The 25,332-nt window shown below is 37.8% G+C and overlaps 1 protein-coding gene across 5 annotated transcripts in view; it reads left to right on the top strand.

Moving 5' to 3' along the window:
- The window catches only part of LOC136829462 (malonyl-CoA decarboxylase, mitochondrial-like), a 39,218-nt gene that overhangs the window by 7,222 nt on the left and 6,664 nt on the right, over window positions 1–25,332 (top strand). For all 5 annotated transcript variants that reach the window (XM_067088162.1, XM_067088159.1, XM_067088165.1 and 2 more), the window contains 9 exons: window positions 2,735–2,999; window positions 5,576–5,710; window positions 8,457–8,612; window positions 8,916–9,071; window positions 15,575–15,773; window positions 19,796–19,887; window positions 23,218–23,362; window positions 23,841–24,062; window positions 24,569–24,674. In XM_067088162.1, the coding sequence (XP_066944263.1) occupies window positions 2,754–2,999; window positions 5,576–5,710; window positions 8,457–8,612; window positions 8,916–9,071; window positions 15,575–15,773; window positions 19,796–19,887; window positions 23,218–23,362; window positions 23,841–24,062; window positions 24,569–24,674 (1,457 nt within the window). In that variant the 5' untranslated portion in view covers window positions 2,735–2,753. The remainder of the gene's footprint in view (window positions 1–2,734; window positions 3,000–5,575; window positions 5,711–8,456; window positions 8,613–8,915; window positions 9,072–15,574; window positions 15,774–19,795; window positions 19,888–23,217; window positions 23,363–23,840; window positions 24,063–24,568; window positions 24,675–25,332) is intronic.

Genomic DNA, 25,332 nt, shown 5'->3' with positions numbered 1-25,332 from the left:
GTTTCCATCCCTCCTGATGTACCTTCATAGTTTATATTACAATCTTCATCATGAAGGGTTCTCCACACGTTGAAATCTTCTTCTGTTATTTTCATTTCTTTTAGTTCAGTCGTTTTAGCAGCACATGCTTTGCAAACTTTGTTCATCACTTCAAAGTCTATCACATATCCTGTGCACACTTCTATTATGACTCCCATACCTACATTAGAAACATGGCCTCTTTTCATCCATGTCCCATCGTAGGATACGTCAATATTGAGTATTCCATTTTCATCAGATACAATTCCCATATATTTCCTGTAGTATGTTCGTATATTTTCAAAGATTTTCTCTTGTTTCATCTGAAAATATGTATTCATTTTATCATAAAGATATCTAAGATGGCGTGAATACTTGCTATTTCCCATTGGTTTTATACCAAGCGTTCCTTGTAATCTCTTCAGTCCCGCGAATCCATAATCTTCCAACAAAGAATGATAGATTACTGCCACATTGGTTTTGTAAATTGGAGCATTCCTTCCTTCTGTAGAAATCGGTGGGCATTTTGCGGGTTCTGAAATAATTTCCCCTCTGCATTTAGGACATATCTTTTTTACTAGTGTCTCAAATCCATCCCTTGCCAAATGGATCCTCGGAATTACTTTGCATCCACAATTCGGTATTCGTGATTCAAGTAATTTTTCAAGTCTTGCTTCACTTATTATTATCATTTTATTTTCACTATCGTTGATAATATCAGCCTCCGATCTACTGCTTTCTTCTTCTAAAATATCTTTGCCCTTTAGCAGTGATGAACGAATAAAGGGACAATTAGGGGTGGATGTGGTTGGTGTCTGGTCAGCAGAGATCATAGCGTGCGCCATTTGCTGCGCGGCAGGCCTCTCTCTCGTCATCGCTTCATTCCCCTCTATGGCACTAGTTTCCTGAATTCTCTGTTCTGCTTCTTCGATGTGCTTATCCACTTGGCTTTTCCGCATTCTAGAGGCATGAAGTGAAGTCTTGGACCTTTTAGGCATGGTGAAAAACTAAAAACACCGCAGAAAACACAGAGTTCAGTCAAGGCTAGCGAGCGTGAAAAAACGTCACCTTTTTAAGTGCAAGTTTATAGGCAACTGTTGGCCAGTGGCCACGCGCTGAGCCTCATGACGATGCGTGCTTTGTCTTGTCTAGGAATAACTAAGAAGGTGCCAATTAGGATATTATTGACATTATATATTTCATTTCAAAGGAAGTTTTCGTAACATATATCACAAAAACTATACCAGACTAAATCATTTGCGCTACTGGTGTTTTGTGGGTATAGAGTTATTGTTACATTTGAGGCCATAACTAGAAAAGTAAGGCGAATTTTAGCATAATACTTCGTGGACACATTCTTAAATGCTCTACGAAGCCTTAGAATTTTTTTCAGCAAATCGAATATGTTTCATATTCTTTGGGTTTTTTAGGCAGCCGATCCCCTTAAGATAGAAGCATGTGCTTCATGGAGCATATGCCTCAACTTTGATATACAGATAGCTAGAGACTAAGGGATGTTCCAATGGGGAAGATTACCATTGACCTTGAATATTTGTGAGTAGAATTAATGGCAGGTCTTTTAGGAATTTAAGCCAGTACCACTAGGAAAGTATTTCTTAGCACCAGTAGGGTCACCTTATTACCTAGAGATTTTTAATTTCCTGCTATGTCTGGCGACAGGTACTATATAGTACATAAATGTAAAGAGTAAGCTTTAACCTTGTGACAGAAACAAGCGATGAGAATACTATAATGGGTGATTATAGCCTGTGTAGTCTGTAGGTGCTTGGCTCTGTAGACACACGTGATGAATATATCAGACTAATATATTTGCCTGGAAAGTTTTCCACGTGAGTAGGCCAATTTTAAAACTGCCTTATGCTTCTCTAGTGGTTAGAACCATGGCTTCTTTATTACCTATTACAGGTACCAAGTTTGCTTGGGTAGATTCCCTTTAGGGAACTTCATGGTGATGAATAACTTGGTGTCTTTTTTTTCTGGTATAGTATATAAAAAAAGACATAGTCTTCATAACAGTACTTTCCTGTCTTTATCCTCTTGGAAGCTGACTAACAATGTGTGGTAGATAACAGTTTTAATCCATTTTTAACTGCATGCCAAATAGTTACAAGATAATAATTAGCCCCTCAACTTTAAGACTCACTCTCCATATACATTATTAGGATGGTTTTTTACTCTAAACTTTTTAAACGTAAAATGTATTTTGTGGATAAATATCTTGAACGGAATGATAAGTATAATGTATATTTTAGGTTGCTAATGATAAGAAATTACAGTATCTTGAATGCTCAAGTATAAGCTATACTCTGAAGCATCTAGTAAGTTGAGGAGCTACCCAACTTTGAAATTATCATTATTTAGTTATAGAGCACATGAATACATAGTTTGATAGTAGCTTTAGTAAGTACTTTAGTATTATTTATGTAAATATAGTAATGAATATTTCTTTCATTCTTAGAACTATATCATTAAAAATAAGTCACTCTTCACATGCTTACTTAAGTAGTCTAGCAAATTTAAGTAGTCCAATAATTTAGTATGATTTTACTATTAGGAAATAGATTAATAAAAAGAACTGCTGTCTGAAGTAGTATTAAGTGTGCAGTTTGCATGGTAATTAACCCTTTTTTTTTTTTTGCAGGTTAAATAGAGGTGTTTTTAACAAAAAAATTCCATTTCTTTTGTATTATTTCAGGAGTCCTAGAGACAGAACAATGACAGCTCCAATCCCTATAGTTCGAAAAGGGGTTACAATCACTCCCTTCTCCTTGAGTGCATCAAGTTTTTCACTGAGTAAGGATCGTCCCTTTACTCCTTCACCTCTCCCGTCTCCAATGCCGTCACCACCATCTTCTCCACCACCACTGAGTTCACCTTCTGGCCTTTTACAAGCAACGAAGGATGCCCTGGAACGTGCTGTATCAAAACGAGGATCAAAAAATAGTGTACTTACCATCGACGTGAGTTAAATTTTTTATATATATTCCTTTGAGTAGATTTGTGAAAGTGTATTGTATTTTTCATGGGTAGCTTTCATATGTGAAGTTGTAGGCTTCTGTTGTAGAAGGTAGGGTATCGGCCAAAACATCAGCGTGACAAATGTGTTGTTTAAGATAGTGATACAGAGAATGGGATTCTAAGGGCTCCATCTCCACAGATATAAGTAATTTTTTTTTTCCTAAAAATCCTTGGGTCTATTGATTATCTGACTCCCAGGAGTTTTTAGATGAATCCTTATCCCAGTCAGCCATATCTTGGGTTTTTGAGCAGATCAGTCCTTCCCATCTAAATTGTAATTTGGTATAATAAATTATTACCTGTAATAGGTTTGTTGTGAAACAAATATTTTTTAGAAATAATTCATTTATTCATACAGACCACTTACGTAAAGTTAGAGTTCCTGCTTCCTCATCCTGTTGTATTATCTTGCAGCTAATTGTTCAGACTACATGAAATGTAAGGCTCCATGCTACGTGGGACCTCAGAATTTGTGAGGCCCATATTTAGTGTTGGCAGTGGGCAGACAGTTTGTTTTTTCATCAGGGATGAAGTGTTTGGGATATGTGAAGACCACAAATGTACGATAATTATATGTTGAGGGTTTGCATGGAAGAGTGTGCCGTATTTTGTTTTTGAAAAAAATCACATTTTTCTCAGGAAGAGATACTATACTATGATAAATGATGATTAATTACTGTTCATTCTACCTTCCCACATTAAGGCCAACCAGTGATGGAGAGTTACCTTCATACTGCTGTTTCCCATGCCCAAACAAGCAAGAATAACAACCTAACAGAAATGATGTGACTTGAGGCCAAGTTAATCAATCAGTAAATCACTCCAATAGAGGAACATCTGACCAAGAAAAGTGTCAGTGGGCAGTTCTTCTGGGTTGCTTGAAGCACAGTTGCTTTTAACAAGCTCTTTCCATACTGTACAATACTACTGGAAATCTTCAGTCAAAGGCATGAATTCAGGATGATTGTAGTCTAGTACAGTATATCTTAATACAAAGATCTCACTTCAAGGGGAAACAGGCCCTCAAGGGTGGCAGGTGGGTATCATTGCCAAAAAGATCTTTGTGAGCTATTTCAAGAAGCTTTTTATATATTTTTTGAAGTTTGTTATCATGAAGTTTGCAGTTGATAAGCACTCCTAAAGGATCTATGGCTGACAGACTTTTGCATCGTTGATTGATCCCGAGTTCTTTTTGCTCCACCTGCTGAACTGGCAGTAACCTTATTGGCCTAGGGGCTGCATGTTCGAAATAGGTTTTTTCTGTACTGCACAAAGCCTTTTTGTCATTTTTAAACATTTTAGCCTTCTTCACATGTCCCTATTCTCTGCTTAATGAATGTTTGGTGTCTTGCGAAGCAAATCACAAACTCTTGTTTTGTGGTTTTTATCAGAAAGAATTTCCAGTGCTGTACTCATCATCTTTCCACCTGTTCACTACCCACTCTTAGTACATCATAATGAAATATAACTTGCCGTAATAGTAAAAGTTAATTATCAAGGCAAACTGATCCCTTCTACTTGCAACATCCCATGCTGTTGCTACAACACTGAAGTCTTGCAAGACACTGAATCTTATACCTTGATATTATGAACTTCTAATAAACTTCTTTGAATTATTGTATTATTGTGATAATGTAAACAAAAATGATCAATTACAGTTTATCATATTAAGAGATGAAATCAGAAATATACATTCATTCTCTTAAACCTAGTTGATCAAGCCACTGAATACAGTATATGAAAAGGTATGTGTTGAAAAAAATCATTTAACAAATAGCTGATGCACTTATCTTAAGCTACTTGTTCAAAATAATACCGTATGATTAGAATGTTTAAGACGTAAGTTGTGTAACTCGTGCCATCTGTGCCAAAACTAGCAGTTAATCATCATGCATGGGATAGTTTTTCTTATTAGACTGTTCCCAAATTATGCTCTCTTCTCCATGGATTTAATAGGGTCTTATTTCAAATTCACTGCAAATCCAGGACAAAGGCTCAAATGCGAGCTTGCTGGGAACTTGTTGGGTTCTATAGTTGACGCTGTGTGAAGGGAATCAATTAGAGAGAGGTGAAGGTTGAAGCAAGAGAAATAGACTGTTGCATGATGATTCGTGATGGGGAAGAACTTTTTTAGGAATATTAAGAGAGGTTTGAGGTAAAGAAACAGACAGGTGTTAGGTGCATGGTCATTATAATCAGGACCATCTGTGGAGTGGTTAATAATTTGTTCCCTCTTTTCAATAAGAGAAAGGAGCACTACAGTAATTTTGTTTTTTTGTTCCTTATTCTAACATTGTGAATTGATCCTCCCCCTCAGTAAAAATGGTAATATATATTCATAGTCCCTATTTGTTAGTAGTAGTTAAAGATTGATTGTTACTGTTACTGTATTTACTTTGAATATATTTGGTTCCAGTGCCAGTTTTAAGCCCTTATTGTCACTGGAAATGCTCAAATGGGATAAATTTAATGAATACCTTGTTGTCAAGTATCAAAAGTATCTTTCCATATATTACAGGAAGATATGCGAGACATGTGCTACTATTATACCCAGTTGGGCACAGAAGAGCGTTCAGAATTTCTAATCCACATGGCTACGTCTTTATCAATAGATCATAAAGCTGTTCAAGAGCTAATTAAACATAATCCAGAGGTATGTCAACCACCTATTTTCCCTAACATATTTAGTAGATTAGGCTGCATAGTGGCTGTGTAGCTTTCAAGCTTGAGTTTCGGCTAAATTTGCACTATTTTGTGGTTTTCTTTGTTTTACTTTACAGGAACTAAAACTAATTGAAGAGATGTCAGTGTTGTCTTGATTAATTGCTAGAATGTATTTTAGCTATTATTTGCCTGTATTAGAACTTAAGTATTGAAAAGTTGAATGAAATATATGGCAGTATTTAGAATCAGTACCGTAACCTTTTAGTTTCATCATCTCCATCAATGGACTTCAGGTGTAAGATTGCAAGAAAAATTCTGATAGCATTATCTTACTATGGTAGGATGTTGTACACAATACAGGAAGAAATATGTTCATGTGAATTACAAATCTCTTACTTCTATCAAAGCTTAAATACCCAATTGGGATGGACAAACCAAGTACCCAGTTGTTGATTAAATGAGTAATTAGAGGGTGAATGACACCTTTCCCATCAAGAGTAACCCTCTGTGAGGAACTGAGCTCACATTATTTAGTTTTGTTGGTTTTAACACTGTCTCTAGCATAATGCAATAATGTAATCCTTTGTCTGTCATTACACAAGTAGTTGGAACAGGAAATTGTCACTAGTAAAGTTATGTAGAACTCTACAGAAACAGTACAAAAAATGGCTGGAGATCAGAATTGAATTATTGGTACAGGTAGACCATCACTTCTCTGGCGCCCTTGGTTCGTAGGCCATGCCTGATTTTCAATTTTCTGGACCAACGATGGTTCCCCTCTTGTCAACACACATTAAACAAATATTAAATATAAATTAAATAATTAAATGAAATATAGGTATAAAAGATTAAATAACACAATCTATGTAGGGGTGCATCTTTTGAATAATTAGCTTCTATGTACTAGTTTTCATGCATCTGTCCATGCCCATTTTTTATGGAAAATTGACCACTATTGTATGCTGTCATTTTTACATGTGACATATAACATGGATTTTAGATGAAGTGTAATCGTTTGCTCAATGGTAGACTTATATCATGTGATTGAGCAAGACGTTCTCTATTGATAATAATGTACAATGCAGTCAAACCTCGGTTTTGGAATGCCCTGGTTTTCGTACAATTCAGTTTCCGTCAAAATTGTGCCCCAGTTTTTGTACATCCGCTTGGTTATCGTACATTTGAAAATGCTCCATCCCAAACTTGTCCAGCTGACCGCGTGCTTCACAAAGCATCTCAAGCGTTTGTGACCCAGTCTGCCTTTGTTTCTCGTTGAGTGAGCATTACCCCGTGCGTTCATCCCAAACTTTGTAATACAGGCAGTCCCTGGTTATCCGTGATCTGGTTTTTTGGCACTTGGATACATACCTAGCAGAGGCACCAATAACTGAAAATTATTGATTTTAGGTTATCGGCGATTTTCGCTTATCGTCACGCTGTCGGATCGGAACCCCCTCCAATAACTGGGGACTGCCTGTAATCCATTGTTTCTTGTGCTTTTTGATTGATTGCAACTTCTAAGAGTTCAGAGGTCTGGTTAAACAAATCATTTATAACTAACTAAATAAGCCTCCAGGGGCCAAAGAAAGTTCCAAGTGCCAGCTTTTCGATAAAGATGAGAAACGCGATTGAATTCAAGAAAGAACTCGTAGCAAAGTTTGAAAGTGGCATCTGGGTGGCCGATCTTGATACCTGAAGTCCTTAGGGAAGGGGGATCCCTTTCCAAACAATAACCTCTCCTCCTCCCTCTCCCTTCCTCGCCGTCTTCCATACGCCAGCAAGAGTCTTCAATAAAGGTAAAAGTTATGTTAAATGTTCATTTATCCATTTCATTAGTCATTTATATTTATTTCTCATTGCTTTCTTTATGTAAAACTATAATTATTATGTAAAAAATGTATTTTTTGTTAATATTTTTGGGTGTCTGGAATTGATTAATGGGATTTACGTTACTGTATTTCTTATGGGAATTTTTGCTTCAGTTTTTGTACGATTCAGTTTTCGTCAGACTTTCTGGAACGGATTAGGTACGAAAACCGAGGTTCCACTGTATACTGTATGCTTATTTATAGCAATTCTTACCAAATCCTTTTTCTTAAGATTTACCAAAAATATAAGCAAAATTAGTGAATAATGTAACAATATTTGACAATCACAACCAGCACTAACAAAGTAAACAAAAAGAATGAGTGCTGGAACATTCAGCGCCATCTGTTGGCCACCGAGTAAACTAGTTTTGAAGGGCATTTTGAAGTTTAAATTGTAAAATTGGTTCCGAACCAGCGAATACCGGAAAATTGATGGTCTACTCGTACTACAGTAATTACTAATGAATTCTGATCTCCTGGTAGCCATTAGACTGTAATGAAAGTAAAAAGTTTATAATGTGTGTGAATATGATAAGAAGTTGGAAAACAATTTACTAATTGTATACAAACCTTTTATGTTTACCTTTCTCCCATCCATTATTAATGGCATATATCTCAACCCTTATTAACTATTTGGTTCTCTCATTTAATCAGGAATTTGGCTCTTGGTTTGTGTGCCCTAAATTGGCAATAAAGGTCCAGTAGAAGCAGGAAGTTTCTATAAAAAATATATGGCATTTAGGTAATTTTTTAAGATTAAAAAACTGGCTAATTAATAAGATCTTGAAGGCAGAATCATGATAACCTTTTTTTCAGAGTGATTAACAGAACAACATAATATTTAACCATTCTTTTATTTCTTCCAAGTTTGAAAACGGAAGTCCAGATGCAGAGGCTCACGTCATGCGTTGGGAAGACCGTCTACGGCAGGCATTACAGCCTCCTCACTACTGGGTTGCCTCTCAAGTTTCACGACTCTCTGGGGGAGTCAAATTCTTAGTAGATATGCGTCAAGATTTACTTGTTAGCATTTTTAGTCTTCTGTATAGACCTGTTGTTTGTATAGTATTTTTTCTTTGTCATTCAATTGTAACATATATACTGCGTCATCAGAGTTATTTAGCTTATTTAAATGTTTATTTAGGCTCAGCTTTTTACTTTACATTATTTTTTATTTCTGCCTATTAGATCCCTTATCTGTTCTTCAGTGTATAATTACATTGGTATTTATTTGTTACTGGTGACTTATTATGCCTGGCAAAAGATTGTAGCCCTAGAATTGAATGAAGTACCTGTACAGTATATTGAATGGAAAATATTTTTCAGAGTACTCTTTATACGAAGACATCTGATCCGACAAACTCTGCTGTTCTTAAAACTTTGGATGCTACTCTTCGAGATCTGCTGTCACTTTGGTTCACTGTTGGGCTTTTAGATGTACAGCGGATCACTTGGGAGTCATCATGCAGTATGTTGCAAAAGGTAGATATAAATTATTCATTCACCCTAGAACTGTAACTTCTGTATGCCAAGGGAAGACCAACTAAAGTTCACAGGGAAAACTTTTAGTTCCAGAAGGATGAGGAAAGCCTTTACTTTGGAAGTTCACCCCACTTTTACACTCTTCCAGTCATGTTAATGCCTTAGTCTCAAGTGATAACAGATCTAGTTAAACCGCTGCTAATAATTTAATTTATTGTTGAATTGACCTCATTGTTTTTTGTATAACTTTTTTTGATGACTGTATATTGTTCTCAGATATAGCCTAAGACCTTGGGGATTCACTATCCTCATTCTTGAAAGTGTAGGTGAACTGTGGTTTGGAGGTTTTAATTCTTCTTATATACATAATAATCCCCTACCCTTTTTCCACATAAGTTCTGCTTAATGGACTCTGGTCAAAGGTGTGATCTATTGGCTTGGGTAAACCACAAGTTTCTTATAAATAACTTGCCAAGTAATTACATAGCTAACGCTTCTACTTGTGTGGCAGCCTTTTTAAAAATTCACGGTAGCGATTCTATTGTTTTGTCTAGGTGAGAAGCCCCACTCACTATCGAGGAACACGAGAAACAAGCTGGCCAATAAGCTCACTTTGTTTCTGCTGGCTCTGATGTATGCATCGTTGCTTCTTGCAGCAGCTTATTTCATGGTTTTCACTTGTATTTGCTGGATTTTGGTGAAGTATTATTACTTTATTTTGGTAGCTTTCAGAGCTTCTGTCAGCGTATTAGTTTTTTTGGATCAGGTTCCTAGTTAGAGTCATGCCAGATTCTAGATCTTCTAGTCATCGCTGTTGCAGCGAAGGTTGTAAAACTAGGTTGACAAAATCTTGGTACAATCTGCATTTGATTTGCAGCAAATGTAAAGGGCAAGAATGTAGCAGGGAGCAAACATGTAATGGATGTTCTGATTGTTGTGAGAAACAGTGGAAAGTACATAGATCTCACTTGGATAAGTTAGAAAGGGATAGGAAGAGGAAAGCGGCTTTTAGAGCCGAGAAACGATCACTTAGCTTAGAAACCACCTCTAAACCTAGTTTAGAAGCTATTCCTGCTGTTCCTTCTACTCCTATTCCTGCTTTTTCTCCTAATACTGGCGCTCCCACTGTTCATCCGCCTACTCCTGTGCCTGGCTCCCTTGCTTCCAACCCTAATACCATTACCAGTTTAGAATCTAGGTTTGATCAGAAGATTAATCTTATAGTGAACACAGTGGCAGAATTAGGAGTGTCACTGAAATTAATGATGGACAAAGTGTTCGACGAAAAATTGATGAGTGACAGTGTTGTGCAAGTGGAGGAGGTGGCTACTCGTCCCACTGGTTCTCCTCGATGAAGGTCACTGTCCTGCTCCCCTGAACCTGGGAGAAGACTACCGGAAGTCCAGTGGAGGCTGGTGGGGTTTGCCCATGGGTAGTCACCCCCTCAGTCGAGCCTGTTGCACAATCCCAGGTATCGGCAGACTGCCATTGGAAAGGAGTCTCATTGGATGTCCATCAATTGTCTTCAAGTTCTGACGATTCCAGTGTGGACAGGAGGCGCTTCAAACAATGCCTAGATTCATCACATCCTCTTAAGCACCATTCAGGTGATGTTGGTCACTGTTCTGATCCACTTCCTGTTAAGCAGTTTAAGAAGACTAGCTTTTCAACCCACAGCCTTCTTGTAGTTACACTGTGGACCCTTCTGTCCCTGCCCAGGTCCAGCATCCTCTACTTTCAACATGGGACAGTCCAGAGGCTTTCTATCCTGAGCACCCAACTGCTGAGCATCTTCACCTGGCCCCCAACCACCTTCGAACTCTCTCAGGTGCTCCACGTCAGTGTCTCAACACCTTGCTCCTCTCAAGCACTCGGTGCCACTTTCTGAACACTCAGCACCACCTGAGCACCCGGCGCCAACTCTTCAGTACCCATTACCTGCCTCTGAGTGCCAAGTGCCCGCTCCCAGACATGTTGCTACTCTTCAGTCTGCTTAGGGACCACGGTCTCTGTCGCCTTCACCTTTAGTTCAAGACAAACCTTCGTGGGCTCCCATTAAGCAACAATTGGCTGAGATTATGAGCTTGCCGAAGAAAGCTCCCTCTGCTTTCAAGACTTCTCTTGATGCTACCCTGTCTCCGGTCTCCTCAGCAGAGGAGGAGGTCAATCAAGAACCTTCCTCTCCGTCTGTCTATGCAGCTCTTCTGCAGTAACTGTTGGCAAATTTTCCCCGCTTTTTCGCCCCAGCTGCCCTGGCCTCGCCTGCCTCAACTTTTTTGTTGAGGTCTCATCTGGATGACAGGACTAGGCTCCCCAAGATGGTACGTTCTTCATCTTCCAAGAAGGCTCTAAAGGAGATTGGAGATTGGCTTTCAGCTACATTGGCCAAGAAGATTGAAGATTTTCAAGAATTATCGTCAGATATCGCCTCAGACTGGCTGGGAGTCCTGTCCTGCATGGACATGGCCATTAGGGATGGCTCTCTAGATCTTGCCTCTCCTTTTTCTTTTTCTGTCACACAAACACAGAAGTCGGCTCTGTTTTTTTCGCCTCTGGACCAACACCACCTCTTCCCTCAAGACACGGTTACGGAAATTGCGTCTGATTTGCAAAAGAAGTCGATGCAGGATTTGTTGGCACAATCCTCCAAATGTCCCAAGGATTTGACTTCCTTTGCTCCTAAAATGAGGATTTGACTTCCTTTGCTCCTAAAATGACCTCTCCACTCCAGCAGCAGCCCTCAAGTGTTCACCCAAGCCCTTACTGCTCTCACAAAATGGCTCCATCTAATATGGACTAACAACAGTCTGTATTTGGATGACTGGCTACTTCGATCCCTGTCAAAGGAAAAGTGCTTGCACAAAATTCTTCTCCTCACCCAGGAACTGGGTCTTCTCATCAATTTCCAGAAGTCCCAGTTAACCCGGTCGCAAGAGATTCTTTATTTGGGGATGGCTCTTAGCTCTCTGACTTTTCAGGCTTTTCTGTCTCCCAAGAGAATTTCCAGCTGCCTTCAGACAGTCCAGTTTTCTAGCCCTCTTGTCCTGCTCAGCTCAACAGTTGATGAGCCTTCTGGGGGCTTTAGCATCCATCGAGACATTTGTCAAGCTAGGCAGATTGCACATGAGAGTTCTTCAATTCTTTTTAAAGGTCAACTGGGGCAGGAAAACACAACTGGACTCCTACATGTTTCCGATCACCCCTGATATAAAATCAGACCTGCAGTGGCTGTCTGAAGAAAGACTATTAGAAGGGAAGTCCCTTCAACCTCTGAGCCCTGACCTAGACTTGTAATTAGATGCCTTGGACATAGGCTGGAGAGCCTTACTGGAGAATCAGGACGTATCCAGGACTGTACATGGACCCCAGAGCAACAAAGTCTACAGATAAATGTCAGAGACTGAAGGTGGTTCATCTAGGCCTTCTGTATATCTTTTGAACATAGTCCACAACAAGACAGTAGTAGTGCATGCGGACAATACCACGGCCTTAGCCTATATCCAGAAACGAGGCGGCACTCATTCCTTCTCTCTCTACCAGGCAGCAAGAGATCTACTTCTGTGGGCGGATCAAAATCAAGTAACTGGTCACCCGGTTTATCCAGAGAAATTAAATGTTTTGGCAGACGAGCTAAGCCATCAGAAGCAGGTCCTTCCTACTGAATGAACTCTGGATACCTTGGTCTGTCTGGGTCTTTGGAAACTGTGGTGTAGGCCAACATTAGACCTGTTTGCCACCTCCAGGAACCATCACCTTCCTCTCTTTTGCACTCCAGCCCTGGACCCTCTTGCATGGGCAATAGACGCCATGCTGGAAGACTGGTCCAACTGGTCCAATCTGGATCTTTACGCCTTTCCACCCTTCAGCATGGTCAGGGAGGTGATAAACAAATTTCAAACTCCTCACTACTTAAATTAAGTATACCTTAGTTTTACCAGACCACTGAGCTGATTAACAGCTCTCCTAGGGCTGGCCCGAAGGATTAGACTTATTTTACATGGCTAAGAACCAATTGGTTACTTAGCAACGGGACCTACAGCTTATTGTGGAATCCGAACCACATTATAGCGAGAAATGAATTTCTATCACCAGAAATAAATTCCTCTAACTCTTCATCAGCCGGCCGGGGACTCGAACTCTGGCCCAGTGAGTGCCAGTCCACAGTTCTACCGACTCATCCAACGAAGAGCTTCATCACTACATAACTATGACCCTCATAGCCCCGTTTTGGCCCTTGAAGGCGTGGTTCCCGGTCATTCTACGGCTATTGGTGGATTTTCCGAGACTTCTTCCCCAAAAGCTGCGTTTACTCAAACAGCCCCACTTAAGGAGACATCACCAAGGGTTGTCCGCTTTTGCTCTGACAGGCTTCAGACTGTCAGCAACCTTGTCAGACCAAAAGGCTTTTCAAGGGGAGCTGCAGAGGCTATTGCACGATGCAGGCATAACTCTTCTAGCCTCGTCTACCAGGCTAAGTGGGCAGTCTTCTGTCGATGGTGCACCAACCATAATGTCTCTTATTCTGAGACATCTATATCACAGATTGCTGATTTCCTCTGATATTTGAAGAGCTCCAGAAATTTGTCTTCTTCCACCATTAAAGCATAGCTCAGTTTTTAAACATAGAGGCCTGGATCTATTGTCAAACTCGGATCTTACTGACCTCATCAAGTCCTTTGATATGTCCAAGCAGAGGAAGGACGATCTGGTCTCTTGGAACCTGGACGTAGTATTGAAGTGTCTGACAGGTCCTGCTTTTGAACCTGTTCATTCCACCTCTCTGAGGAACCTCACATGTAAGATACTCATCCTTGTTGCTTTAGCCTGCTAAACGTATTAGTGAAATTCAAGCCATCGTTAAAAGGGTAGGTTTTTCCCGAGGAGACACACTTTGCTTCTTTACCCTAGGTTTTTTTTTAGCCAAGAAATAGGACCCGTCCAAGCCCTGGCCACGTTCTTTTACCATTAAGAACTTAATGGACATCCTTGGCTCCGAGGAAGAAGAGAGCGTACTTTGTCCTGTCAGAGCTCTGAGGTATTACCTGATCAGGGCTGAAAAGATGAGGGGTCCATCCAGTAACCTCTGGTGTTCAGTTAAGAACCCCTCTCTTCCTCTAACTAGGAATGCATTTTCATTCTTCCTGAGGGACTTAATTTCTGAGGCACATTTCATGGATTCAGGAGGACATTTTGCTTACTTTTAAAGTGGAAGGTCATGATGTCAGAGCAGTATCTACTCATTTAGCTTTCGGGCACAATATATCCGTATCTTCCATTCTTCAGTCTACCTACTGGAAGTGCAAATCTATTTTTGTGTTTCACTATTTAAAGGAAGTGGAAACAGTGTTTGATAATTGCAGCACCTTGGGACTGTTATCAGTGGCCTGGCATGGGGTACTGACCAGTCCTAGTGGATGGGTTGATGTGGCATTATCTGGTTGTTTTTAATTTGATACTGCACCCAGGGCAAGGGCACTTTTGTATGCTTTGCTGGCCATCAGGCTATCCTCCACTGCAAAGCTCCCACTGAAGTAGAGGCGCCACTGCTCAACCGCCACCCCACTACAGGTTAAGCTGAGCACCAACAAGAGGCAGTATACACCTGCGGTAGCTATCTTATCAGGTAAGGAAACAACAGTGGCCAAATTTTCTATTTCAAAGTCATTACCATGCTTTAATGTTTTGGATTAGAATATGCCCATGTATCCCACCTTCATTTAATGTGGGATTCAGCTATGTAATTATTTGGTAAGTTACTTATATGAAAATTATATTTTCATAATAAAATTAAGTTTCATATATACTTACCAAGTATTACAGAATTGGAGCCTGCCCTCCTCCCCTCTTATGGACATAAGGGCACAAACAAAGTGAGCTTATTGTCCAGGTTGTTTCTCGTGTTACTTGATAGTGGGTGGGGCTCGTCACCTACACAAAACAATAGAGTCGCTACCGCGAATTTTTAAAAAGGCTGCTGCTGAAGTAGAAACGTTAGCTATGTAATTACTAGGTAAGTATACAATATGTGAAATTAATTATATTATGAAAATATCATGTTTCCTTCATCCAGGTATACCTTACATACCTTTTTCAACCACAGTCATGCTTTCACCACTGTAACGCATTGTCTCACCAGTAATTACATCACTGGTGTCTTTCCATCCTATAACCTCGTCATTGCCCTTTTAACATCCTCAATAGTTATTTCCACAAGCGTTCTCAAACTTACTCTAACCCTTTCTACTCATATCATTCAGCTGTGCATCTCCTTTCTTTCACACTAAAAAGTCTTTAAAATATTCAGTACATTATATAAAAGGCTGTTTGTAGAAATTAGATTTTTTTATTGCTGTGGTTCAAGTGTCACTGTTGACCGTAGAACCTTTTCTTTCTCTGACAAAATCTTTCTACAGTTACTAAAATTTTCATTTCTTAATGTTTTTTATAGTTTTCATGAGTGTATATGCCTTACTGTTATTTTAATCAATTTTTTTTTATGGCAGGTTTCGGAGTATGAGGCAGTTCATCCAGTACGCAACTGGGCTGATTTGAAGCGTCGTGTAGGGCCATACAGAAGGTGCTTTATATTCACACATTCCTGTATGCCAGATGAACCATTAGTTGTCTTACATATTTACCTCACCGATGAAATTTGCAGATCTATGAAAAATATATTACAGGGCTCAAAAAGTTCTTCATTTGGTGAGTTTGTATTGTCTTCATATTCTTCTGTTTCTGAACATTTCATAAAATCTTGTGGCTGTGTCTACAGCTCATTGTAGCTAAGATTTTTTTCCTTGAATAGTATGCAAGTAAAAACTTCCCTTAAAGAATATTTTGTGCTTAAGTGATAGTGTACAGAGTGTTATCATTACTTGTCTTCGATAAACACTGATAGATAGAGCTAAGGACTTTCAATGATTGAGGGGAATGCATGGGAGCTAGTAGCTAGGTTTGATGCCTGGTGGCTTTCCCTTTCTTATGTAGTCTCACCTGGCCTTGTCTCCTTGGTTTTGGTTTAGCTGGTAGCCAGCACTTTTCTTTCCATCTTTGTTGTTATTATTTCTAATTTTATTAGTGTTTCACTATACAGTGGGTCCCCGCTGGATGGTGGATCAGCAATCGCGCCTTCAGTTAATCGCAAGTTTTTCTGTGGAACTTATCTTTAAATATATCGCGGAAAATTTACTAATTCACGAATTTTTTTGTAGAGCAATATTCACTAATTACTGTATTTTCATTTTATTTTCATGACTAAATACATTTTTTATGATAAAAAATTATTTACTAATTTTCAGATGTTAATATTAATGTAAACGCAGCAAAATGATCAATAAAATGCTAAAATAAAATCCTGCAACATCACAAAACATCTTACCAATGTAAACACCTCAGTTCAACCTCTCTCTCTCTCTCTCTCTCTCTCTCTCTCTCTCTCTCTCTCTCTCTCTCTCTCTCTCTCTCTCTCTCTCTCTCTCACAATATACATACATATCCTTAATAAAAAAACACATCAAAATATCAATAAAATGTTATTTTACTTACAGAATCCATTTGTACTGCATTATTATATTGATCTATTATCATCGTAATATGTATAAAACACCAATCGTATCGACATTTGTATTTGTTTTACTGATGTAAACAATATCAGTTTCTCTCTCTCTCTCTCTCTCTCTCTCTCTCTCTCTCTCTCTCTCTCTCTCTCTCTCTCTCTCTCTCTCTCTCTCTCTCTCTCAGTATGCATATCCTTTAATGAAAATGCACAGCAAAATATCAATAAAACATTTCACCCACAGAATCCATTTATACTGTATTATATTGATCTATATTATCATTGTAATATGTATAAAAAAAAGATCGTACCAACATTTGTATTTATTTTTACTGATGTAAACATAATATCAGCTCTCTCTCTCTCTCTCTCTCTCTCTCTCTCTCTCTCTCTCTCTCTCTCTCTCTCTCTCTCTCTCTCTCTCAGTATACACATCCTTTAATAAAACTTTATTTCACTCACAGAATCCATGTGTACTGTATTATTATATGAGAGAAAATGGCTGTGCTTGAATATAGGTGGAACTTGAGTATAGTTTTCTCACATAGCTATAAGCAATATATTTTTAAGGGTAAGGTTGTAAGATGACTTTGAAATTATATTGAAAGGGTTTTAGGATGATAGTTTCAGGTATATTTGGTGTTTGAGCTATTAAAATAGGCAGTTATAAGCATTTGTAGAGGGGGATACCAACTTAACGCGAATTCTTTCTTAACGAGGGTGGTTGTAGTCCCTAACCCCCACGATTATGGGGTACATACTGTATTGCTGTTCATCTTATTTAATTATTTCTTAGTTGAGCTGTAGAGTTGGCCCCCCTATTACACATGTAAATTATTTTGTCCCTTGCTTACCTACATACTCCCTCTTTCCAGAGTCTTGATTATCAAGAATGAATGCCATTGTTGGGATTGAAGTTTAGTTTTGAAGCCAAGAGCAGGAAATGTGGTACAGTATTCTTATCAACCACTTTCTACTTTTTAGATCTGAGAGGTATCAATATGTGCTTGTAATATTGGTATCCTAAAGGCAGGATTACCACAAGTAACTGGCCTGTGAATTTTAGGGGGAAGGATTGTTCTCAACATTCTGTCTGGTTTGCTCACCAGGATAATTAGAGGGCAGATTTTTATTATGTAATGCTCTTAGTCTCATCAGACATGTGTAGCCCATACTGGATTCACCTAGATATAGTTGTTGCCATCTGTTTGGGCAAGGGTATGCAGGGGACATTTTGATAGTAATTGTTATGACCCCTATCAGTGCTTAATTTGTCATTGATAGAGAATTGAAGTTCATGAAAAGTATATGTGGTATCATTTAAACTTTTTCAAGCAGATGTATTTTTAGATGGGAAATTCAGAAATTGACCTAGTACTGAAGGGCAACATGATGTTACCCTGGCACAGTTGACAACTTGATGCACATCTGAAGATAGTATAATGCTAGATAAAACAGGAGGCTCATTACTAGCAATAATGGCCCTTTTATACCTTGCCAAGTTCAAACCTGTTGGGGATTGGAAGGAAGAGGAAAAATTGAAAAGGGGAAGCAAAGGAGCTATAGAAGCATCAGTTTTGCCTCAAGGTTTTAGGTTGGCACTGTTTTAGGTACTACAGAGGTAAAATCATCATCTGACAGCAATAGATTAAAAGACGTAGAGACAGTGAGTGGTAACAAAGCTACTGTAAACCTCATAAAACCTTGTCTTAGTACAGGTACCATTTACTCTAAAGAATTAATAGTTTTTTTTAGAAAAAAAGTGCTAAAAGAATTTAAAAGCCAAAATGTTGTCAGGTTCGGGCTCCTTGAGACAGTACCAGCAGCATGGCACAAGGTTAAAGGCAGGCTATATATTCCATTCCCTTGACAAGTTTTCATTGTCAAGCATATGGCCACATAAATACATCTTGCCAAAACAAAACAAAAGTCAAGCCAGGAGTATGTAGACCTTGAAATTTTTGTAAGTATGTTAACCAAAAGAAAACATGCTGCCTTCGACAAAATGTGTTACATACAATTATGGAAACTGCAGAAGAACATGCTGCCTCTGATAAATGATGTAGTAGCTATATTTTTAAGAACTGCAAACATGCTGCCTGACAAAAGTTGTGTTAGATATATTTTTGAGAAAGTGGTCATAACAGTCAAAAACTAAGGAAATTAATGGTTTCTTCAAGGCAAAAGAAAGTAGAAGGAAACCTTATTGAAGAAATCTTTGCTTACAAAAATATTGTGAAGAGGAAATAAATGCCATAGAACTAATTCAACATAGCTAGCAATGACAGTAGTAAGACTCCATTGAACAAGCATTCTTGAAGTGAAGCTGCATTCCTGTATTATTGAATAAAATTGAAAATTAAATTTCAGACAATTTTAAAAGCTCTAGTTTTGACTCATATTCATCCCTCATTTCATAAATCACTCCTAGGAGTACCCTTGGCAACACCAGCCTCTTTTTTTTTTTTACATGATTCTCTGACAGGTCTTAAGCAAAAGGACTCAGGTTAACTCGGAGTTTTCAAATTGAGACCACTTGATTTTCGTCAAATATTGCTGTGTTTAACTCTTGAGCTTAACTCCCCATTTATCCTTTGGAGCTATGGCCTCTGATATATGTATCAATTCTAGGTACTCACAGGCAGATCTTACAGGTCTCAGTCAGGTTAGGGTTTTCTTTAGCAACACAATCCATCCCTCATAAATTTAGTAGTAAATTTGTTGTGAAACAAATTTAAGTATACTGTATTTATAGAAAAATAATTGCTTTCATACAAATCTACTATGTGTATTCAAAGTATCATCCTATCGATGCTACTTTTCTCACATCCTGATGAACACAGTGTTGTGTGTAAGGACTTGTAGCTTTCCTAGCAGGAGAATACTGCTTCCCCTGCCATCTGGTAAGCATTTGGCTTTCAAACTTGAAATTATAGAGGTGTGGTGAGGAGAGGATTGGTAGACGGTATAAGCTTTGTACACCATGAGTAGTAATGTTTGATAGCTGTAGTATTAGGTTATGAAAATAATATGTAACATTGCTTGTTTTGGAGAGAAGGGCCATTACTGTGCATCTGTAGAATGAGAGTATGCTCTATTCTAATGTAAAAGAAAATAAATGTTTATTGTTTTGTACCTTCTGAACAAGTTGTTTTGTATATCCTTGCAGATGAACACAGTATGAGCAAGAATAGTGAAGATCCGTCCTCTATTAACACTGCTATCTTTTACTCAATCACCTCAACACAGAAAGGTCTCCAGGTAAGTCGTGAGTTCCAGAAAGAAATTTTTTTTGATAGGGAATATAATGGAATCCTTGTTATCACAGTAATTTAAGATTGTCCTCTATGACACACAGTAGTAGGGTGTATCAGCACAGGTTTTGTATGAGCAAAGGTGTTTATGTACATACAGTCACCACAAGAAAACTTTTAACACCAACGTGATAGGAATAAAATCAGATTATTGTTATTAGAATATGGAAATAAAAAGAACAGAGTTTGCTCCTGCAGTTTACATTATTCAATATTATGACATTTCTCCATGATTTTCAAGTACTTCTTTTATTCTTTTTGGTATAGAATGAGACAAGTCTTTGAAATATTGGTCATCAAACTTTAAATGAAGACCTCTGAATAGCATCCATTAACTTGGGCACATGTTTTTTCTCCTTCCATGGCATTCAGTCGTGATTTCGTGTAAGCCCAGGAACTTTCCATAGGATTTAAGTACGGTGAATTGCCAGGCTATTCTAACCTTTGGATATCTTGTTCCTTTAATACCTCATTGGTGTCTTGTGATTGGTGGCAAGGTGCTCCATCTTGCATAAAGGCTCGCATACCTAATAGTGCCTTATAGGGAACCAGTTCATTCTCTAAAACATTAGCTTACCTCACACCATTATAGTTGTACTCTGTGGAAGGAAATATAAACCACCGCTACCCCTATACCATCACATAAGCTGGATGCTACAGTTTTGACTGTATACTTTGATGCAAAGTAGTTTGAAATTTGGGACCTTGTATGTCCTTGCCAACACTGTGAATGATGTGGAAGCATGATCATCACTAAATACTGGAAAAACTAGATGCAGAAGAGTGTGCTGCTAGAAGCAGTGCACATAGTGAGAAAAGCAATGGACTCCTAAGCAGGCAGGATGCAACCCGGAACCCCACACTAAATTTGTTAACCTTTATGTGTTTTGATTATTATTATTATTATTATTATTATTATTATTATTATTATTATTATTATTATTATTATTATTATTATTGTTGTTGTTGTTGTTGTTGTTGTTGTTATTAATATTATTATTAACCAAACAAAAACTTCTTTCAGTTTTCTTCTGAAGATGGAAAGAGAAACCCATTGATAAAAGCTTTGATACATTAGCATACCCGGAATGGTTCAGAAAAAGGGCACTCAACAAAGCTAGGAGGATTTTTTACAGGGAAAATGCAGAATACAGAAAACAAGAAAATAGTTGCCCTCCCTTATATGCCTAAAATGAAACAAATTACATAAAAAATGAAAGAAATTAAATATAAATTTGTGTAGACCTTTGACAGCACCGTTAAAAACAAAGTATGTAAAAATAAATTGGAAGGAGAAGACGGTAATGCAGATGATATAGGGGGGTATACATAATTAATTGCAACAATTGTGGAGACAAATATGTAGGTGAAACAGGTAGGGGAATAAGGACTAGAATCCAAGAACACAGAAGGGCAGTACAGCTCAACTCACAGGGGAGTGCTATAGCTAGGCATTGGGAAAAGGACCATAGGATGGATTTTAAAAACAGTAGGCTTATATACAAAAGCAATAACATCAGTCATAGGAGGGTAGTGGAAGGGGCACTCATCAGAGAGATTAAAGTGATAGTAGGAAACAAAGGATTTACCTCAGAAGATCCCATAAACTGAGCTTTAACATTAAAAGAAGCTAAGATCGACCCGTCTGACCTGGAGGTTAGGTGTCCCGCCCAACAGGCCGATGGTGACCACCCACGCACCACAAGGGTTAATCCCACTGACCATCAGGTCAGGATATCAGACCGAGGCGGGGATTAACAACTCTCAAGAGAATAGAAACCAGGACAGCCATTATATAAATGACAGCACAGGGAGAAGTAGTTCCAGAAGATTGTTGGGCCTTGAACTAGCCTGACCACCTTCACATCTCTTGAAAAAGGGTCACAGTTAGGAAGTACTCAAGATTCAAGTAATATGTAAATATTTACAAGAAAACAATTTATACACAAGAATCTTCTTCTTCTTCTTCTTCTTCTTCTTCTTCTTCTTCTTCTTCTTCTTCTTCTTCTTCTTCTTCTTCTTCTTCTTCTTCTTCTTCACATGAATCAAGCCTGAAAGGGCATTCGCTTGTAAACAAATATATCTTTAAAAAAGCAGTTACACTAGTGAGTAAAAGAAAGGTGATTTTGAATGGTTCTTTAAAATAACATTACTGTATTGCCTTTCTTAACCCCAAGTCACTGAGATCATGAGCTTGCTGATAAAATGCTTAACAAATAATAATCAATCCACAGGAAATTAGGAGATAACCACATGATGGCTTGCTCTGAATAGTCTAAAGCTCTCAACTTCCATATGACTTTCCAAATACCATAGTTATTTGGAGGATGGAATTGGTAATATATAGGCACTGGACGAAGGTACGGATGCAAGAGAATTATGAGAACTCTTAAAAGTTGAAGAAATTTTGTAGAAATAGTAGCGTTAAAGAAAATCTATTACAGGTTCTGTATAAGAAATATTGGCTGCATTTTTGTGGAAATCAGGACATATATTGAATTTTGATTTATTCCGTACAAATAGCCATGAGAGGTTTTCATTATCTACCACATCAGTGTGTGTAAAATGTTACCATTTCTTGTAATATGTGGTAAGTGCAATGTAGCCAGTGTTGAAGTATGGATGGTTAAAAATAATGATTAGAGCAAAGAATATAGACAGTTTGGAAGAATTTTCTGACAAATTTTGTCCTCGGTCACTGTTGTATGATTCATGGTTATTATATATATTTGACATTATTGTATTATTAGATAGTTTAACCAGATCACTGAGTAGTTGCTATGCTAGTAACAGGAATGGAATTACTGCATAAATTGCAGTGATAAATTTTGAAATGGACAGGGATAGTGTCACTGGGTGGCTGAGTATCAGCAAAGAGAATTTTAGTAAGAAAATATTTTTATTATCACAGGGTGTAAGGTAATTTAGTCAAACCACTGCCAAGTTTCCCAACATTCCTATGGTTTTCTCAAAGGATTTTTTCTTGAGTTAGGCTGAAACTAGGGCAGGGAATGTTTTCAGGAGTTTGACTGGTAGTGAAAACAGCAAAAGATTTGACTGGTAGTGAAAACAGCAAAAGTAATAGACAAAGCCTTATAGGTGGGTCCAAAGTGGCATGGCATATGGGATTTAGTACTGTTACAATGTGTCATGCAGTAACTTTGGACTGTGAATATTGATGAGATGAATAGACAAAAAGTCTATGTATGTTAAAGGTCATATTGTGAAGAATATAATTTTGATCTGGTATTTTATGTCACTTATTCTTCCTTTTCAGGGAATAGAGCTTGGAAATTACCTCATAAAGCGAGTAGTTAGAGAACTAAAGGCCGAGTTCCCATATATGACCAAATTTTCTACTCTATCCCCAATTCCTGGTTTTGCAAAATGGCTCACTGGAATGCTTGCAAGAGCACAAAGAGGTAAGCTTATTGCCATGTAGTATGATGACTGCCAAATTTCACATCAAGAAAGTTGAAAGTTTGTTACCTTGGCATGCTGAAGAAATTTAAATTTAGGTTTTATAACAGGAGCTACCAAACTTAAAGAATTACTGATATACAGTTTTCATAAAATTTAATGATTTTATAGGTAGATTTTTGAACTGCACAAGGACTTTAAGGTTGTTTATTGTTGCTCTTTAGTGGTGTGCAGTGCTGTCTTCTTTAAACATTAATAATAATTTTAAGAGCACTAACATTTTGAAATGCAGTTCTTGAATATAAATACTAAAACTTTATGAAGAAGGAGGTGTTTATTCAAAGTAGTCTCCATTCACTGGGCTAAGTTATTACTTTCGACCAACGATGTTGGTATTGGAAAGTTGTAAATGATCTTGAGGTTTCACGATGCTGACCAAACTAGGTAATTGATGTATATTCATGGCATTTATGATTCCAGGAGACCTTCGGGTATTCACAGCAACAGAAGTTAATGCACTTCAGATTTTTCTGGAGGTTAATTCGGAGTCTGAAGTGTATGACCGCTTAAAGAAGCTTTTTACAACAAATGGTTGGATAGATGATAGTGACCTCGTCAGTGGCCTAGAAACACCTCTTATGAGATTATGTGCATACTATCTTTATAGAGAAAAAAGACGGTCGTACGCATTAGACAGTGTTGGTGAGTAAAATGAGGCTGATATGAGTACCATATTTTATTGGCACACTAACCAGAGAACTTGTGGATTAGTCCATTTTTTTATGAGGAATCCTAAAACAATTTTGAAAGGGATTTTCGTATTGCCAAGATTTGTGATTTACTGTTTGTTTACCAATTTAGCTCTTATCATTTTCTTTGAGTTTTTTTGCATCATGCATCTCAATAATGTCTGTGGCATCTTGCTATTCTTCAAAGGAAATCTATTCATTTGTGCAGTTAAGTTCAAAGCAGGGTACCATGTTCACGCCTTATCATAACTACTGTATATAGTTTTAGTGGATATGCAGGCTAGGAAGGAAATTAACAACACATAATTAAAATCCAGTATGAAATTAAAAAATTATAGTGAAAGTATTGCATACATATTTTTCCAGAAATTTGACATGTTCCAAATAAGGAAATTCAATATTTAATTAGCATAATTTGAAGTACTGAGTAAAAAGTATTCTGATGACTGGTCTTTTCAGCAAATTTCCACTTGAAGAACGGGGCTGTTCTGTGGCGCATCAATTGGTTAGCTGACCGTTCTCCTCGTGGCCTTAGTAATTCCTGTGGTATTATGGTGAATTACAGGTTAGTATCATATTTAGAATAACATACCTATTTTAGCAGTTGTTTATTATGCACTCTGTGGTTGTAGGGAGATATCGATTTATCTTATGGTTGTTTGTAGAGATCAGCCTCTTACAGATTTTTTGTGAAATAATTAACTTTTTAAAATGATTTCATACTTTCTCAAGATAGGTGGGGTGCTCCAAATTCAGTTCTAATATTGTGCATAGTTAATGGAACTGTCAGAGTTGTTGCTGTAGCTGCTTGGTCATTCTGGGTGTCACTTTTAGCTGCATGCTAGACAAGGGCCACATGAACAAGTTTTCACAATGTGGACTATTCTATATCCTTTTAACCACAGTTTTTCAGTTTGAGTAGGAGATCCCCTTCTTGATATTCTCAGATGCAAGTTTTGGCTTTGTTTTGATGTTGTCAGGTGTTTGACAGTATTTAGAAAAAAAAAAGTTGCAAATGATTATCAAACAATTACGTTCTTAATGATTTCCTTTCTCCCTAGTTTTCTTTTTACTTTTAGATTGTTAACCATCAGATATTAATCTTACTTACTGCTTTCTTTTTAGTTTGGAATTGTTAACCCATCATTATTGTTCCCACCCGGATTATGTGACTGTCTTTGATGTTACTTTTTCCAGGTGTTCTTGACCGGCTCCACCATTTT

Source organism: Macrobrachium rosenbergii, chromosome 44 (genome assembly GCF_040412425.1).
Source record: "Macrobrachium rosenbergii isolate ZJJX-2024 chromosome 44, ASM4041242v1, whole genome shotgun sequence".
In the NCBI taxonomy this organism is placed as follows: domain Eukaryota; kingdom Metazoa; phylum Arthropoda; class Malacostraca; order Decapoda; family Palaemonidae; genus Macrobrachium; species Macrobrachium rosenbergii.
The sequence above is the reverse complement of the archived record's forward strand: the minus strand, read 5'-3'. Positions and strand labels throughout refer to the sequence as shown.